Below are 17,703 nucleotides of genomic sequence, written 5' to 3'. Positions count from 1 at the left end.
GTATTTCTGTACAGAGACTCATAATATCTGAACTGACTCACATGCTGGCAGGGAGGACAGAACCATTCCCCATCTGGAATGATCATGAGCGGAGGCCGCAGACAGGCAGTGTGGTAGCCGCTGTCACAGGAATCACACAGGAGTATCTAGGGGAACATAGATGAGAGGTTAAATGCAGCACATTTGATTGTGAGTTGAAGATGAAGATGTTTTGCAGAACAGTTTCGCACCAGCTCGGGATGATTAGGAAGGCCACAGTGTTTGCAGGGGTCATCATTGGGTTGATCATCTTCTGATGAAGAGGTAGAGGAGTCGGAGCTGTTCCGCTCTCGGTTTCGGTTTCTCCTTCTCTTTCTGGTCTTCTCCACCTTGTAGTCTTCATCGCTGTCATCCTCCTCCGTCTCCTCTTCTTCGCTCTCGCTCTCCTCTTCCTCATCATCATCTTCAGAACATTTCTTTTTACGTCTCATTCGAGACCATGGTTGTCGTTTTCGACGTCTCCCCACCTGTCAAAAGATGAGTTACATTGTAAATGACTTACAATCGTTCGAAAGTTTGGGGTCAGTAAGATTTTTTTTGTAAAAGAAATTAACACTTTCATGCATCAAAGACTCTTTAAATTGAGCAAAAGTAACGGTAAAGACGTTTATATTAAAAAAAGATTTTTACTTCAAATAAATGCTGTTCTTTTGAACTTTGTGTTCATCAAAGAATGCATCACAAAAATAATAAGCAGCACAACTGTTTTCAGCATTGATAGTAATATATTTTTCTGGGACATCAAATCAGCATATTGAATGATTTCTGAAGGATCATGTGACACTGAAGACCGGAGTAAAAGAGGAATAGAAAACAGTTATTTTAAATTGTAATAACATTTCAGAATGTTACCTTTTTACTGTATTTTATCAATTAAATGCAGCCTTCTTTCAAAAAATATAAAATATACATACATTTTTTTATTTGATTAGCCAAGAATTAGTGTTGTAATGACCAGTAACCAATAAATTTCAGCTATTTTGCCTAAATAAATGAAAAATAAAACACTAAAAATTTAAATTAATTATATTAAATGCTACAAGTGAGTTTAGTCATCACAACAATGTACAGTACAAAAACATGGATATTCATTTTGAGATTTGCTAAGGATATTTAACTGTTAAAAAATTATGTGTTTTGAAAGGTTAACTTTAAGTGTTCCTTTAAGCAAAGGAAATCAAAATATAAAAATAGGTAAAATTACCTGCACAATTACAGTGAGCTCAACAAATATTGGTTAATGTGGTAAATATGAGCAATAATGATGGTGAATGTCTTTTATTCCAAATATTCACAAAAATCTAAATTTTAATTTAAGTTAATCTATACAAAATATAGATGTGGAAAAAATTCAATAAATATGGTTTTCTACAAAATATTTGTGCCAAAATTATTGGCACCCCTACAAATTCTAATGAGTAAAAATCAAACTGAAGAATATTGCCATTCACATGGTATTTCACCTTAGGAAAACAAGTGATAAGTCAAGACTTCCTGTTTTACTGGGCTCTAAATATGAAGTGGCACACAGGCTAAATTCCTATAGTCATCCATCACTATGGGAAAGACCTGAGAATACAGTAATGATGTCTGACAAAAGGTTTTTGAGCTGCACAAATCATAAAATGACTAATTGTTGAAATGCTCATTTATTATACTCATTCAATAATTAAGAAGTTTAAATCACTTGGAGATGGTAACAATCAACCTGGAAGAGGATGCGTGTCTCTATGCACTGAGCAGGATGGTTTGAGTTGCCAAACAAACTGTAAGTTAAATTTGGAGAATTGCAGATGTTAGTTGGGTCTTGGGGTCAGAAAGTCTCCAAAAGTATGATCAGACATCACTTATATAACCACAACTTCTTTGGGACGGTGAACATTAATCAGTAATCTCACGCACCTACAGTTTGCCAGGCGTTACTGGAACTTTCAGTGGGACTGGGTTTAATGGTCAGATGAGACCAAAATAAAGCTTTTTGGAAAAACACTAGAGGTGGGTTTGGCATAGTCAGAAACATAGCCATGTAGAAAAGTACTTCATTCCCACTGTGAAGTATGGTGGTGGATCTTTAATCTTCCAAATTCCCTGGACAACTTGTAAGGATACATCCGGTATCAAACTCCAAGTACCAGCAGATATTAAATCAACACTGTCAGGAAGCTTAGCCTGGGCCGTGGTTGGAACTTCCAGCATGCAATGATCCAAAGCACATCTCAAAATAAACAACAGAATAGCTCACTGACCACAGAATTAAGGTTTTGCCATGGACATAGCAGTCCCGTGACCCAGACATAGGAAACCCCATAAACAACCTGTGGGATGAGCTGAAGAAAATAGTCCACAAGCATGGACCTCTAAATCTGTAGGATCTGGAGAGATTCTGTATGGAGGAATGGTCTCAAAACTCTTGATATACATTCATCAACCTTATTACACATTATAGGGGAAGGTCCAGAGCTGTTACCTTGGCAAAGTGAGGTTGCATAAAGTATTAAATGAAGGGATGCTAATATTTGTGGAATATATATACTTCAGGGAAAATACGTTTTATGATAACTTTTTTCTACTTTTTAAACTATTTTCAACTAATTTGACTTTAAAGGTTTTTGTGAATATTTTCAAATCAAAGACTAAGAGAAAGTGCAAAAACTAATTTTCAGTCAGTTTTGCTCATATTTACCAAAGGTGCCAATATTTGTGGAGACCACTGTAAATATCTTGACTAACACCACTAAATTAAATAATAAACATATCTATATTTTTAAAGTACCTTTGGTTTCGTTTGGCCATCTGGCTCAGCTTTCTTCGGTTTCCTTTGAACAGATTCCTCATCCTCTTTTTCTTCATTGTCATCCTTTTCTTTCTCATCCTTTTCTTTCTCCGACACTGGAGTCGCCTGCTTCCGTTCCGCCCTCCTATCCTGGATCTCGACAGCTTTAGCAGTGGGCCTGCAGATTCTCGGAGACCTCCGCAAGCATCTGCCCTCAGTCGTCTCAGACTCTGAATCTCCCTTGGCCTCTTCTTTCTGGAGTTCGGCCTTCCGTCTGTGAGCTGGGATTTTAATCTTCAGACGAATTCCTTCCTGTTGCAAGTCAGTCTTTTCTTCTTGTTCTTCTCCCGTTTTATCCTCATCCTGACTCTCCTGAGATTTCTTTGAAGGCCGTCCTGGTCTTTTACTGCTTTTCAGAGCTGCGTTGCTCTTTTCTTGAACATCACCGGAAGCCTCACATTGTTCAGAAGTTGCTTCTTGCTCAGATTGTTTGCTTGAGGTGCTGCTTTGATCCACAGGAACATCAGTTTTCTTCTTACTTGCTCTTGTAGTCTCACATACCTCCTTAACAGCCGATTGTACTTCATCAGATTTAGTGATCTCTGAATCAACTTCCATTTGCTTCTCTTTGTTCCCTTCCTCTGAATCTGGTTCCTTTTCATGTTCTCTTTCAGAAGGAGGTTTCTCAGAACTGTTGGGTTCATTGGGTTGTTCTGAAGCTTTAACTTCTTTAACCAATTTTTTCGCTGCAGATTCTTCAGAGCTGTTTGCAGGTTCACCCTTTGCATCTTTTTCTTTTGTCGTTTCTGAATTTTTATCCGATTCAGCTGTGTCACATTTTTCCTCACCATCTACTTTCTCTGTGGTTTTTGGCGTACTTGGCTTCTTCATTGAATCAGAAACAGATGATTTTTCAGGATCCCTTGATGCCGACTTGGAGGCAGACCGCTCTTTTGCTTTGTCTTTAGGGCCACCTGTATTTTCAGAAGGTTTAGAAGCAATGGACTGGCTTTCACCCTTGGTTGAGAGTTTGTCTGCTTCAGACATATACTGTTTTTCAGTTTTTGAGACAGGGGCAGCTGACTTTTTTTCTGTGGTGGTGTCTGCAGAGCTGTGATGAGTTTTCATTTCTTCAGTGTTCTGTGGCTTTTCTGTGCCAGAATGTGGTTTGATTACTTCATGGGAAGAGGAGGACTCCATTTTAGATGACTGGAATGGTTCTGTTTCCATGGAAGCAGTTGGATCTTGTCTTTCCAGGGCTTTATTGGAGTTGTCCGAGTCTTTGGGAGATTTTTGACTTTCTTCTGTGAGAACTTTCTGTGACTTTTCTTCTTTTTTTGATTCTTCATTTGGGAGATTCTTTATGCTTTCTTTTTTTGATGACCCTTCTTTTGAGAGATCTTTCAGTGATTGTTCTTTCGGCAGATCTTTTGGGAGATTTTCCATAGACACTTCTCTTGCAAGATCTTTTAATGATTCTTTATTTGGGAGATCTTTTACGGTTTGTTGTTTTGACAGACCTTTCCTTGCTTCTTTTAAGTGATCTTTCTTTGCTTCTTCTTTTGAGAGATCATTCGTTCCTTCCTTTTTTGAGAGATCTTGTATGGATTCTTCTTTTGAGAGATCTTTTGTTGACTCTTCAGGCAGTGTTGATGCATTTGCTTCTGTAGTTTCCATATTTTCACAAATGGGAGATTTTTTATTTTCGGTTTTATTTTCAGAACCAGGTGTCTTTTTTGAGAGTTTTTCTTCCCCAGAGATCTTTTTGTGAGTTTGAGGAGCTTCAGATTTTGCTTTATTCTCATCTGCAGTGGCTGCAAGGGATTTCCCAGGCTTCTCCACTTCCATCTGCTCTTCAGCACACAATCTGGTTTCATTGGTGTCCATCTTATCTTCTGTCTGGTCATCCTTGGTCTCCTTTTTTCTCTCATTGGATTCATCTGAGACACGTGGGAGATTTTCTGAATCATTCTCCGTTGTTTCTTTTTGAAAACTCTCTGAACCTTTTTGCGTTTCACTCTCAGATGGTTTAAGGTGAGGGACATGGCCGTTGATCTTTTCAGCACTCAATCGGTTGTCATCGAAACATGTCCGTGATTCTTTCACCGGAGCGACAGGTGCATTTCGTACTCCTGCACTGTTGCCATCAAAGTCTTCGGTTAGTTTCATCTCTCGCTTTTTCAGAGGGATTTTAGCTTGATGGTCATTTTTCAAAGTTCTCTGAGTCTCTTCTAAGGTTTTTCTCTTCATGTCCTCCATCTGTTCTGCAGTCTGTGAAGGTGTTGACAAGTCCTTGACTTTCTCATCCTCATCATGTGGCTCTTCTTTGATAGATCCAGCAATAACGCCAGTGCAATTTGACGTCTCCGAATGTTTCTTCAACTCTTCCTTTACCTTCACCTTCAAGCCCTTTTCCGACAAAGCTTCTGTGGCCTCTGGATCTTCTTGCTTTGTATTTTCTTGCTCCAAGACGTTTTCCTTACTTTCAGATGTGGATAAATCGTCTTGCGACTTCTCATCTCTGACCTCCACTAGAAGCCAAGACACACAGAAAAACAGTAAAAACACTCAGAACTAATAAAATCTGATTTCAGTAAATACTAGGGCTGTGCCGCTCAACTTGACAACCGCTCCACAGTAGCACCAGCAGTGGTATGCCAAAACACAAAGTTTTGTTTACAAAAGAAATAACAGGTTTCTTCCTTTTGTTCACTTTAAATTACTGTATTGGCATTCTTTACGGTGGTAAAGAAAAAAAAAAACATCAGATAAAATTTGATGGTCAAGTAAAAAGTAACAGTTTGTGCTTGTAAGACTTGATAGAGGACAGGATATTTATATAGCGCATTTCTCACACGCCGATAATTTAGTTAGCTTTCTCTGGCAGCGCAACATCAAATATAACCTAAATGTCTTGCACCTGTGGAAGATAAAATTTGCTCTTAAGACCTTTTACAACAAGTGTCAGTTGCTTTGGAACAGATAATTAAATAAGATAATTAGACAAGATGATCTCTGTCCTGATCGTGTCCCACATTCTTCTCAGTGCGCAGAGCAGTATAGTATATGACAATGAATTTATCTTTGTGGGAATAAAATGAATGGTTTTTAATTTAAAATGTAACTTTCTTATATTATTTATGTTAAGATTATTTAGTGATTTTTATTTCAATGTTTTACTAGCTGTAGTGTGTTGTTTCACTGACAGAAGTGCTAAAATAAACACACGTTTTTAACAAAATTGATTTTTTTATATTTCAAAATGTATTTAATTTATTACCACAGCAAAAAACTGCCACAGCCCTAGTCAATATTACTTTTTACATACCTTCAGATCCCTCTTTCTTCTTTTTCTCCTCATCGTCTGGGTTCGGACTGTTACTAGACGAGCCCTCCTCCTGATCCTTCTTTACTAGGAGTGCTGGATCAATCTGAGTCTTCAACAGACCAAGGATCTGAGCCAGGTCGTTTCTGTTTCTGCAATGGAAAATAATGGATTTTCCCCCACAAAATCATGCAAGTGAATTTCCCATCAATGTTTTTCTCACAAATTAACAGCCATCCAGTACAGGAAGGAAAAAAACTATGTTATGCATGTTATGAAGAAGTGGATTTAATTTTACTGGAAACGGATAGCAAAGTGCCTACCTTACTATACACTTCCAGGATGACCCATCCAGATCATCCTGTTCTTCCACATAGACCCTCACATTATGGTCTTGGTCTAGCTGGAACCAGTACATGAGGCCATCTTTGTCTTTGCCGATGGGCTGAAGACGCATTTTATCTGGGTCCTCTTCATTGATAGCAGTCTTAAACTTGACATTGTCATCAAACTGGCTTTCACACAAGTACTGTTTCAAAAACATAGCATTGTTTGGAAATATGTTACAAACGCAACAAAAATTTTCATGAATTAGATGTGAATCCCAATGCAGCTTAATCCAGTGGTTAGACATTAATGGTGCCATCAAATGAAAAATTGAATTTACCTCGGCAAAATTGAATAACAAGAGTTCAGTACATGGAAATGACATACAGTGAGTCTCAAACTCCATTGTTTCCTCCTTATATAAATCTCATTTCTTTAAAAGACCTCCGAAAAACAGGCGAATCTCAACATAACACAGACTGTTACGTAACAGTCGGGATCATTAATATGTACGCCCCCAATATTTGCATATGCCAGCTCATGTTCAAGGCATTAGACAAGGGCAGGACGTCTGGATCTGTGCACAGCTGAATCATCAGACTAGGTAAGCAAGCAAGAACAACAGCGAAAAATGGCAGATGGAGCGATAATAACTGACATGATCCATGATATCATAATATTTTTAGTGATATTTTTAAATTGTCTTTCTAAATGTTTCGTTAGTATGTTGCTAATGTACTGTTAAATGTGGTTAATAAAGTTACCATCATTTCTACTGTATTTACGGAGACAAGAGAGCCATCGCTATTTTCATTATTAAACACTTGCAGTCTGTATAATTCATAAAAACAACTTCATTCTTTATAAATCTCTCCAACAGTGTGTAATGTTAGCTTTAGCCATGAAGCACAGCCTCAAACTCATTCAGAATCAAATGTAAACATCCAAATAAATACCATACTTACTTACGATTAGACATGCTGCACGACGAACACTTTGTAAAGATCCATTTTGAGGGTTATATTTACTGTGTGAATTTTGTTTATGCTGGTTAAGGCAGTTGAGAGTTCGGGGGCGGAGAGCGCAAGATTTAAAGGGGCCGCGTGCTGAATCGGTGCATATATAATTATGGCTCAAAATAGGCAGTTAAAAAAATTAATAAAAAAAAAATCTATGGGGTATTATGAGCTGAAACTTCACAGACAAATTCAGGGGACACCTTAGACTTATATTACATCTTGTTAAAACTGGTTCTAGGGCACCTTTAACAGATTTTCCCATCTTACCTTCAGTATTCCTGTTTTACACTCCACTGTCATCTCTCGATAACCCTTCTTTTCCAGCTCCCATGCCCATGTGGAGTTAAACTCCTGACAGATCTACAGCAACAGCCCAGAGTAATAAAGCCATCAAAAATTAAACACTGATGAGACCAGTATTGACTTAACACTAGCTGTGAGCACAAAAGCCAGTGACATTCACATATTCATTATCACTGAAATAATCCATAATTCACAGCTGTTTGAATTTGATTGTTAAAAGCAAAATGTGTGGCATATAACCACATAAGGCATTCAATGCATAAGTTCTCATTGTTAACACTGATTGACTTACCTTAATGAGATTCTTCTCCCATCTGTCTGCAGACACAGACTTGCCAATTTTCCTCAGCAACTTCACATGAAGGTCCACGAGGAGTTTGGGTACTGGGCAAATAAAGCATTTCAATATTAAAGCTAAATGCACAGCACATTTATAAAGTACACATCCATGCTTGACGCATGCATGTTGCTGTAGGTTTTAGGAAGGTGGTTCTCAAACCACTAAGGAAAAAAAAAACCCTAAACTATAAATTACACTACAAAATGCCAAATACCACCAACATTGAATTAGCTGACTGATTAATCAATTAATAAGGCATTAAATTACTATTATAATATAGTTGTATTTCTATTCATTCAGTAATAACTGACAGTAACAGCAGTTTAGGTAAGTGCTTGGTCCAACTTCATTAGCAAAAATGATCAGTCTGCACATTATGACTTGTACTTATTGTATTGTACACTGTATTATTCATGTATTCACATTAAATTGGCACTTTATAGCAACTGCACAGTTACACACACACACAGTAATAATTTAATATTTATAATTTAATATTGCTATTGATCTTGTACCTGCCAAAGTTCCCACAAGCTTCAATGAATCAATGTATTCATTTAAATATGTTTACGAGTGAAAGAATATGTCTGTATCTACTGTAAATGTACCATAGCAGTGAGTTTCTGCCAAAATACCATAACAACTACATTTGTTACCACAATTAAACTAGTAATTTAAATGTTACCCAAAAGTGATTTTTAAATAACTCAAACATAGTCATACAGGTTTGAATAACATGAGGGTGAATAAATGATAACAGAATTTATTTCTGAGTTTAATATTCCTTTAATATTACTCAAAGTTATTATATATTAAATATTCTGGGGTTTTACATTGTTTTACCAAAAACCAAAAATAATTTACTACAGTTTTAGTATAGTAACAATAACCACAACTATTGTATTTTTTGGGAGAAACTGGGATTGTACATGTGTTTAAGGGAATGTATAAAAATTGTCTACACAATTCATGCGTCACTTCAGTTTATACATACCTAACACATTTATAATGCAGCAAATCCATCACAGATACAAATAAAATGGCTTATTGTGAACTTTCAGTAAAGTTTGAAAATCAAAATAATCCCATATTGTCATTTCTCCCTCCCAGCAGCTGGAGCAGGAAGTTTACACATTCTGCGCATGCGCGCTGCTCACATCGCACCAATTCATGCCAAATTATTATTTAACTATGAATAAACATGAATATTTCATTTCACTCAACATGTGCGTCGTTATATGCAAATACAGGTGATTTTCCCAATGCAAAAGGTCGCATATGAACGCAAATAAAGCAGCAATGAGTTTCTGTGTGCTGTGATGAGCAAATAAAGCGGAATAAAACATTCCGTCCCTCAAAACGCCGAAATCAACGATAGAAACGGCGCATTAGAGACGCAAACAGCGATAAAAACACCGACACTCGCTGCTGGATTACCGAGCAGCCCGTTTAAACGCATGTAAAGCGACCGAGGAGCAACAATGGAGGAGCGGCTCACCCGCGCTGCTCTCCTGCAGACTGCGCTCCAGCATCGGGAACGACACCTCCGGCAGGTCCAGCAGAGCTCCATACCGCTCCAGAAACGAGCAGATCACGGCGAAGCTCGGGCATAATCCCGTGGAAGAACCGTCCGCTGCCTCCGAGGCAGACATTATTCCGAACCGAGCCGCTGGAGGACCACAACCTCCCCACAATGCACCGCGATTATGGCAGACACATGGCCCAGAAGCCCTCGCGCCAGAGACACTGAACTGATGTAAACAAACCAGCAGCAGCAGCAGAGAGACAGAAAGCGGGAGAAATAGTGAGAAAAATAAACAAAGGCCCATAAACCAAAACTTAAAATGGCACAAAATTCCAGATAAGAAGCAAAACAACAAAAGAAAAGTCAATCTGTGTCACTTAGGGACTCTTTCTATTTGAGAGAGAGAGAGAAGAATTGCAAGAAAGATAACAGTGAACGTAAAAGAAAGAGTGAGAGAAATCCAGACACAGTTACTAAGAAACAAAAAAAGCATTTAAAAAATTGTTGAGTGAGCAAGTTCACTAACTTGTATGTATGACCATATCTTATGCATTCACAGGACAGGTGAGTTAATGAAGCGTTAACAATATCATCGGTTACCAGCAGAGGGCGCTGTCAGTTAACTATATACAGTAATACCAGGTGAAAAAAAGTACACTTCTATAATGTACTTACAGTCAGTGCCGCGTTAAGCCTTCGCGGGGCCCTGGGCTAACGAACGCAAAGGGGGCCCCCCCTCCCCCTCGACATCCATAATCGCGCGTCTTATGCGAATGAAGATTTTAATATGAATAAGATATCAATTTAAAACATGCGGACAAAAATGGTAAAAACATTTCTAGGATGGATTGACAAAAACAACAGGCTCATATGCGCTCCTCCATCATTATGACTTTGCATTGCTGATCTAAAAATGTAAAAAATAAAATTTAAATTTAAAAACGGCTTTTTACCAAGTCCAAGTTTAAATTCGACCGATTCGACTCTGGCTTTGGAATTTCAGAATGGTCATAGCATCATTTCAGATGCGATGTGTCCGAAGATTATTCTAGTTAATTATTCTGTCACAGACTTTTTTAATGCACGTTTTATACCTAATAAATGTACTATTAGTTTCTTCACTAAATATGTTTTCATCACGTTTTATGTGCATTTTATTTCGTTGAATAAAAAGTATCCACCCCAACGAGTGTACGAGTTACATTTATTCACTTGTGCAATATCTTAAAATGTGCAGATGTGGCCGTTTTTTTTTTTTTTTCAGAAAACCAATACGACTCGTTTAAAATTCTGTACCAACATTACTGCATGCATAAGTTTCAGAAACCCACCTTAAAAATGACGGTCAAATGCAATAGATCGTTAAGACATTGTATGGACCCTTTCTTTGTCCATTTACTAATGATTTTAGTAGTAACAACATAGATAAGCTTTAGCAAGTTATTGACAACATTATTTCTATTATGCTTCATTTTTATGAACATGCACACGGCTTCTGTCTCGCGCACAGACGCGCGTGCTAAAAGTATTTGGCTGCGGAAAGATGCGTTCGGCGTGTGCACTGCGCACTATCTAGTGGACTTTTGTTTTCAAGCACTCAATTCACTTTCGCATGGGCTGTTGTACAGTACACACACGGTCCGTGCCATCACAAAAATTGGGCTGCACGAGGACGGGGAGCGCGGAAGTCTGCGAACCCTCCTGATGACGAAAATTACGCGATGCGAACGCCCGAAGTATACCTTGGTGTTAAGCATGTAATAGCGGGCCACCAATCCACCCATATGCACATACCCAGACGCTACGCACACTGTCCTGGTTGTATTCCTGCGTGCGTGTCCGCTGCGCGCCTGTGACTCTTGATTCGGGTGTGACAACGATGCGTTTTAAAACGCAAAAGAGGATTGTCTCGCGGGCCCCCCAAGTGTTCGGGGCCCTGGGCTGCAGCCCATGTTGCCCATTAGGATAACGCGGCCCTGCTTACAGTGCTCTATTTTCGCGCACTAATTTTGTACTTAATATAGTATTCTGAGACACCATGAAATATGAACTAAAATGTGCTTTTAATATACTAGCTCTGTATTTAAAAAATATATTTAGCTACCACTTGTAGTACACTATGGGTTCAAATGTACTATAAGTAGCATCTAAATACATTTTTTTAAATAATTGTCTTAAGAAGTACTAAAAAAGAATTTTTGTATATTAAGTACAAAATTAGTGCCCTAAAATAGAGCAATTTAAGTATATTATAGAAGTGTACTTTTTTTCACCTGGGTACACACACACACACACACACAGGTTTGTTTTTGTGAATTGTGGAGACATTCCATGGGTGTAATGGTTTTTATACAAACCGTATTTTCTATCGCCTTACACCAACCCTACCCCTAAACCGACCCATCACAGGAAACTATGCACATTTTTACTTTCTCAAAAAAAAAAAAACTCATTCTGTTTGATTTATAAGCCTTTTGAAAAATGGGGACATGGGGTAATGTCCCCATAAGTTACCTTCTCCTTGTAATACCTATGTCATACCCATGTCATTATACAAATTTGTCATATGTCACAAAAACACGCGCACACACACATAGCAGCAGAAGAAATTTGTGTAAATCTTTTATAAATCCATTGAATATATAATTGACACATTTTTAAAAAATGTATTTGTAAGATTTACACTAAAATTCATTCTGCTTTTGTTTAATAAACAAGGCCTAACTGTAAAACAAAAATTGTCACTTTATCTGTAAAAGACTAAAAATGCTACAGTAAAAATCTGTTAGGGGAATATATAGGGGAAATTGTAATTTTTAACAGTACATTTTACAGTAAAATACTGTTAAATGTACTGTTTTTAGAAGTAAAAAACAAAACATCTTAAAATTTACAGTAAAAAGCCATAAACTAACCCCAAATTCTCTGTGACAGCTCACATTTGATGTTTTTTAATTTTAATATTTTTTTTTAATCACTTATGTACATTAGGGTTTAATGTTACATCATATGTGTCACATAATCCAGGGAGAAAGAAGAAGTAGTTCAAAAATAGAAGTGTTGTTTATTAAACAAATTAACTAGTAATCCGATAAGAGGAAACAAACAAAACAGCGTGCCATTCACAAACAATACGGGACATTAAAGGACTAAAATACACAAGATGCAATGCAAACAGGTGTGCTTTAATTAGTAATATAATGAATATCCATGATAACTAATGGAAAGCGGGAACATAGGAACAAAGGAAACAAAGAAAAACAAACCAAAAGTCCATGAAATTGAAAGTAAAACACACTAATTGTGAAAATATGTTGTTCAATTCATGTTTCTTGCAAGAATTTACATTATTACAGTTTTACAGAATTATTCTGGCAATCACATCTGTAAAACCAAGAGGATTTTTGTTACAGTGTACTAAAATGAATCACTTTTACTGGCAAACTCTCAGCCAGAAACACAAGGTTTGTGCAAATCATCAAAAACATTTTTTACATTTTCTTTTGGCTTAGTATTTTATTTGAGAATATATGTATATTTATGGTCAGTATGATTTAAAGTCAATGATTAAGGTAATCAGACATAAAGTGACAGGCAGTGTCTGGTATGTAGAGTACATTCACTCTTGGGTTAATTTGTGACAGATTTCTTCCCTCCAACTGGGGAGTTTAATTAAACCCACACACTTTTTGTTCAGTGCCCCACTGATGGTTAGGTTTAGGGGTGGAACCTTCACGCTTATTTCCCCCCCCTAAAAATCATATATTTCCAAATGAATCACATTGTATGAATTCATACGAAATCGCTATCTCATAAAATAGCTGTTTTCTCATGAGCAGAAACACTGACCCCTCATGTCTGAATAAGCTAGTGACAAGCATATGATTTATGTTTTATTGTGCATTCATAAATGAGCTGTACTGTATATATTCAGAAAAAGCACCAGATATTAAAGGGGAGCTATTTATGTGTTGTGTACTGAGGTGGTCTTTTTCCTTTCAATGAAGTTTAGATAATGAGAAGGGCAGAGTGCGTTTAAAAAAGCCTATTGGCTGGAGCCAAAATCATTCCAGATGCTGTGTGCCACTTAGTAAGTATTACATAACAGGTTTATGAGCTTCACATGTAGGTTTGTAAGTCATTTAAATAATAAAAGAGGACAAAATTGCTGCAATTTCATTGGGTGAAAGACCACATCATAAAGTTATGACATGGCATATTGGGAAAGTTTAATATAGGCAAGCAATCTGAAAATTCTAGAACAATCATGTGACACTTTAGTTGCTTTGTACATATCCACTGAAACATGGTCATATCTCCTCCTGTCTTATAAAATCTTTAGTTAACATGTGAGAACATAATGGTGTACTTATTTGTATAGCATATGATGAAAAAAAAAATTCAAATGAAAATTCATCCGTCTATTTCCTGATTGTAGTTAGATCAGATAAGCCACAACTTCATGCAATTCCTCATTTCTCTTCATCTCTGTGGTCATTCTTTTTCTTCCTACCTTTGACACATGCAAAATGTTCCTTGCCATCTCACCCAACAGGGTAAAATTTTACAATAAGGTGCCATAAGTTAACATTAGCTAATACATTACACTGAACACTGAAATTAACATGAATACACATTTGTTTTGTTTTTCAAATTAGAACTATTACATCCTGATCATTTACTGCAAATATAAATATTTCTGGTATGTAGTTTTAAAATATTTCTTTCTATAAGGCAGAAACTAAGTTGACAAGTAAAACAACAAACAATTATTATATGTATTATTATATTGTTAAATTTTGGACAGGAGCTACATTACTGAAATGCTGCAATTCTGTGTTGGAAGTAATTTAATGAATGATTTACTTGTAATTGCTTCTGCACATTAAACTGGGACAGGAGAAAGTATTTTACTTTATTTACTTTTGCAACATAAAAAAAAATACGCCCTGTTATGTAAAAAAAAAAAGAGAGAAAAAAAAACACAAAAGATTAAGTTTTGGAAGGATAAAGGATAATTTATAGGTATTAGGTAATATATAAATGTTTGACAGAACATTACTTGTTAAAGTAAAAAAGCACATAATTGACTGGAGTCATCTAAAATTGCTTTTTATACAGAGGGTCATGCCTTTCTAAAATGAATCGCCACTATGGTTGAGTATAAAGACGAGGACACAAATGACTCGAGTGCCTCCGATTTCCATGTACTCTGCCAGCTGACACAGCAATAGCCTGCAGAGAATGATGTGGCATGATGGGACAGCCATATTAAGTACGACAGGAGGAAAACAAACCAATCCAAGTCAGCAGTGACGTTAATGTGCACCACCTGCTTATTGGTCAGGATTATAAATGCATCTTTTAGGACCTTCAGGAGGTCAAGAAAATCACTAGTAATATGAAAACAGGCCTGAAATGTATATATATATTAAATCATATTTTATTAACTGTTACCTGTCTAATCTTTTGTTCTTGTGCATATAGCTGCTTAAAATTGTATGTCTTCGCATTCTATAACAAAACCAAGTGCCATTTATTTAGAGGGGACCTATATGCCTGTATGTAATATAAGTCTCTGGTGTCCCCAGAATGTGTCTGTGAAGTTTCAGCTCAAAATACCCCATAGATCATTTATTACAGCTTGTCAAATTTGCCCCTATTTGGGTGTGAGCAAAAACACAGCGTTTTTCTGTGTGTCCCTTTAAATGCAAATGAGCTGCTGCTCCCGGCCCGCTTTCCAGAAGAGGGCGGGACTTTTAACAGCTCGCGCTTTGGTTGCTCAACAATAACAAAGCTGGACAATCTCACGCAGCCAAAATGACGAGTTTAGCCTTACATTGTTCAATCCGGAGTCGGACATTGATGGAGATATTTAGGAAGAAGTTAGAACTTTTAGAACTCAGCTGAACAGAAAAATTAAAGAAGTTAAAGAAAAAAAGAGCATTTTTCAAACTATTTTTTTTTAAATTTAAGGTTTGTGCATGAAACAATAAATATATACAGTAGGTTGAATATAACAAGGTTGTTCAAAATTAAGAAAATAAATGCATTTGGACATTGTAAGATATCAAACATAATGGAAAACGATAGTTAAATTCATTGCAAGTTTAATTTGTAGAAAAGGTCTTGAATTTTTTTTTTTTTTTTTTAATAATAAAAACAATTTTTTTTTTAAATAAAGGTTGTTAAAAATTAAAAAAATAAATGCATTTGGATATTGCAAGGTGTCAAACATAATGGAAAACGATAGTTAAATTCATTGCAAGTTCAATTAGTAGAAAAGGTCTTGATATTTTATCTGGCATTCAGACATTTTAAGTGTCCAAATACTTTTTGTGGGCAACTGATAAGGAGTTTTGATGGGATACTTGCCTTTCCATTAACTTAGTGTGGCCTACTGACCTTTGCTTCAGTACAGGGAGGTATATATAGATGTGCCTGTGCTTTCAGAGGAAATATGTATTCATACGTAAGACAGGTCTCAGCGGCAGCTGTCTATGGTAGACATTAATTCATGTCTGTGTCTGCGTCATTCATGGATGTATCAGCTTTCAGTAGTGGGCGGTGTAAGTGTGTGTCTGGCAGGACACAGGGGGTTGTTTACCTCTTTCAGAAGCTGAAAGATCACAGAGTACATTGAAGAAACTGGTTCTAGCTGGATGCAGACAGCAGAGGTAGGGCATCAAGTTTACAGACCAAACAATGCAGAAAAGGGTGCAAGTGATTCGAGAGTAGACATAAACACACAACACAAACAAATCTTGAAAATACAGAATGTAAGAATATAACAAGGTTGTTTAGCAGTGATCGTCTAATGATCAAGGTTTACAAAGGTGCAAATCACATGCCTTTATTGGCCAGTGATGCAAACCCATTCTAGGAGCTCATTTGTCACTCACAAATTAAATTCCTGGTGGGAATGCCGGTAGCAAACAGCATCAGTTTGTTTATGTGAATGGTGCAATAGCTGTGCAGGCAGAAATATCATAATAACGCAGCATTTTCGTAAGTTGAATGTCCTGATCTCATGTACTCACACAAACCAGTCTGTGATGGATATTTTGCTTTTATTTTTCTGCTGATCTTCCGCCTACAGCGGCTTTAAGACAGCAGGTCAAGACAGAAAATATTTCTCACCATTTACTGAAACATGATAATGCCACTGTCACGTAACTGCCACTGGCCATTTGTTCAAAGCCAAAGCTAAAATAGCAGCCAAATGATTATGAATGATTATCATATTAATCATAGACTATTTTAAATTTAGTTTTTAAATTATTTTTGTAGTTTCAAATCTTTTCTTTTAAGTCTTTTGCTAAATTCTATTCCTTTCAGATCACTGGTGTGTGTGTGTGTGTGTATGTGTGTGTATATATATATTTTTTATTTATTTATTTTTTTTATTTTATAAATCATATGTATATGATCATGTCTAGACCTGATCCGGATTCATCCGGACTACAGAGGTTCCTGATTTACTGTTAGCAGATGCCCATTCACTCCCACCCGGAGACATGCACAGATTGGCTGTAGAGTGGCGTTCACCGAACAGCTTATACAACTTTAACAAGCGTGGGGCGGAGCAGCATCTTGGTACATATTGTTTTCCTCTGGAATGGATGTCAGGCATATTTACGTAAAGGCGCTGGTGTCTCTTTATCCGTCAAAAAAATAAATAAATGGAAAAACCATTGTGTTTTTTAATAAACTGATGGCAACGTTACTTGAAACACTGATCCCTTCTCTGTAAAGAGCAGAAATGAGAATTATCCCTAAGTGCTTAAGTCAAAGTGACAAGGCCCTCTCTGATAGGATGAATATATAGCCCCTGGCAATCTCAGCAGCCAATGAGATCGCACTCAGATTACAGTGCAAAAATTCCCCCAGAGGTGTTTTGGGAAGCAGGGGAAAGGTGACAAAGCAACACATGACTGAGGCCCATGTGTGTTTATGAACATCTATTTTTGTGAAAAACAATAAATAAACAATCAAATTAATCATTTTAAATGGACATGTACAAGAAAATATTTCCAAAATGATATATAATGT

At 36.8% G+C, this 17,703-nt stretch overlaps 1 protein-coding gene across 1 annotated transcript in view; it reads right to left on the bottom strand.

The window, feature by feature from the left end:
• Positions 1 to 16,483, bottom strand: part of rsf1b.1 (remodeling and spacing factor 1b, tandem duplicate 1) — a 25,005-nt gene extending 8,522 nt beyond the window's left edge. The window contains exons 1-9 of the mRNA XM_067397681.1: positions 16,259 to 16,483; positions 9,625 to 9,877; positions 8,079 to 8,170; positions 7,751 to 7,843; positions 6,461 to 6,666; positions 6,141 to 6,289; positions 2,813 to 5,343; positions 231 to 506; positions 42 to 146 (exon numbers count right to left, since the gene is read on the bottom strand). Coding sequence (XP_067253782.1) covers positions 42 to 146; positions 231 to 506; positions 2,813 to 5,343; positions 6,141 to 6,289; positions 6,461 to 6,666; positions 7,751 to 7,843; positions 8,079 to 8,170; positions 9,625 to 9,877; positions 16,259 to 16,291 — 3,738 coding nt within the window. The 5' untranslated portion in view covers positions 16,292 to 16,483. The remainder of the gene's footprint in view (positions 1 to 41; positions 147 to 230; positions 507 to 2,812; positions 5,344 to 6,140; positions 6,290 to 6,460; positions 6,667 to 7,750; positions 7,844 to 8,078; positions 8,171 to 9,624; positions 9,878 to 16,258) is intronic.
• Between the last annotated feature and the right edge of the window lie 1,220 nt (positions 16,484 to 17,703).

The sequence above is a fragment of the Chanodichthys erythropterus genome, chromosome 10 (genome assembly GCF_024489055.1).
Source record: "Chanodichthys erythropterus isolate Z2021 chromosome 10, ASM2448905v1, whole genome shotgun sequence".
Lineage (NCBI taxonomy): Eukaryota > Metazoa > Chordata > Actinopteri > Cypriniformes > Xenocyprididae > Chanodichthys > Chanodichthys erythropterus.
This window is presented reverse-complemented; position numbering and strand designations above follow the sequence as displayed.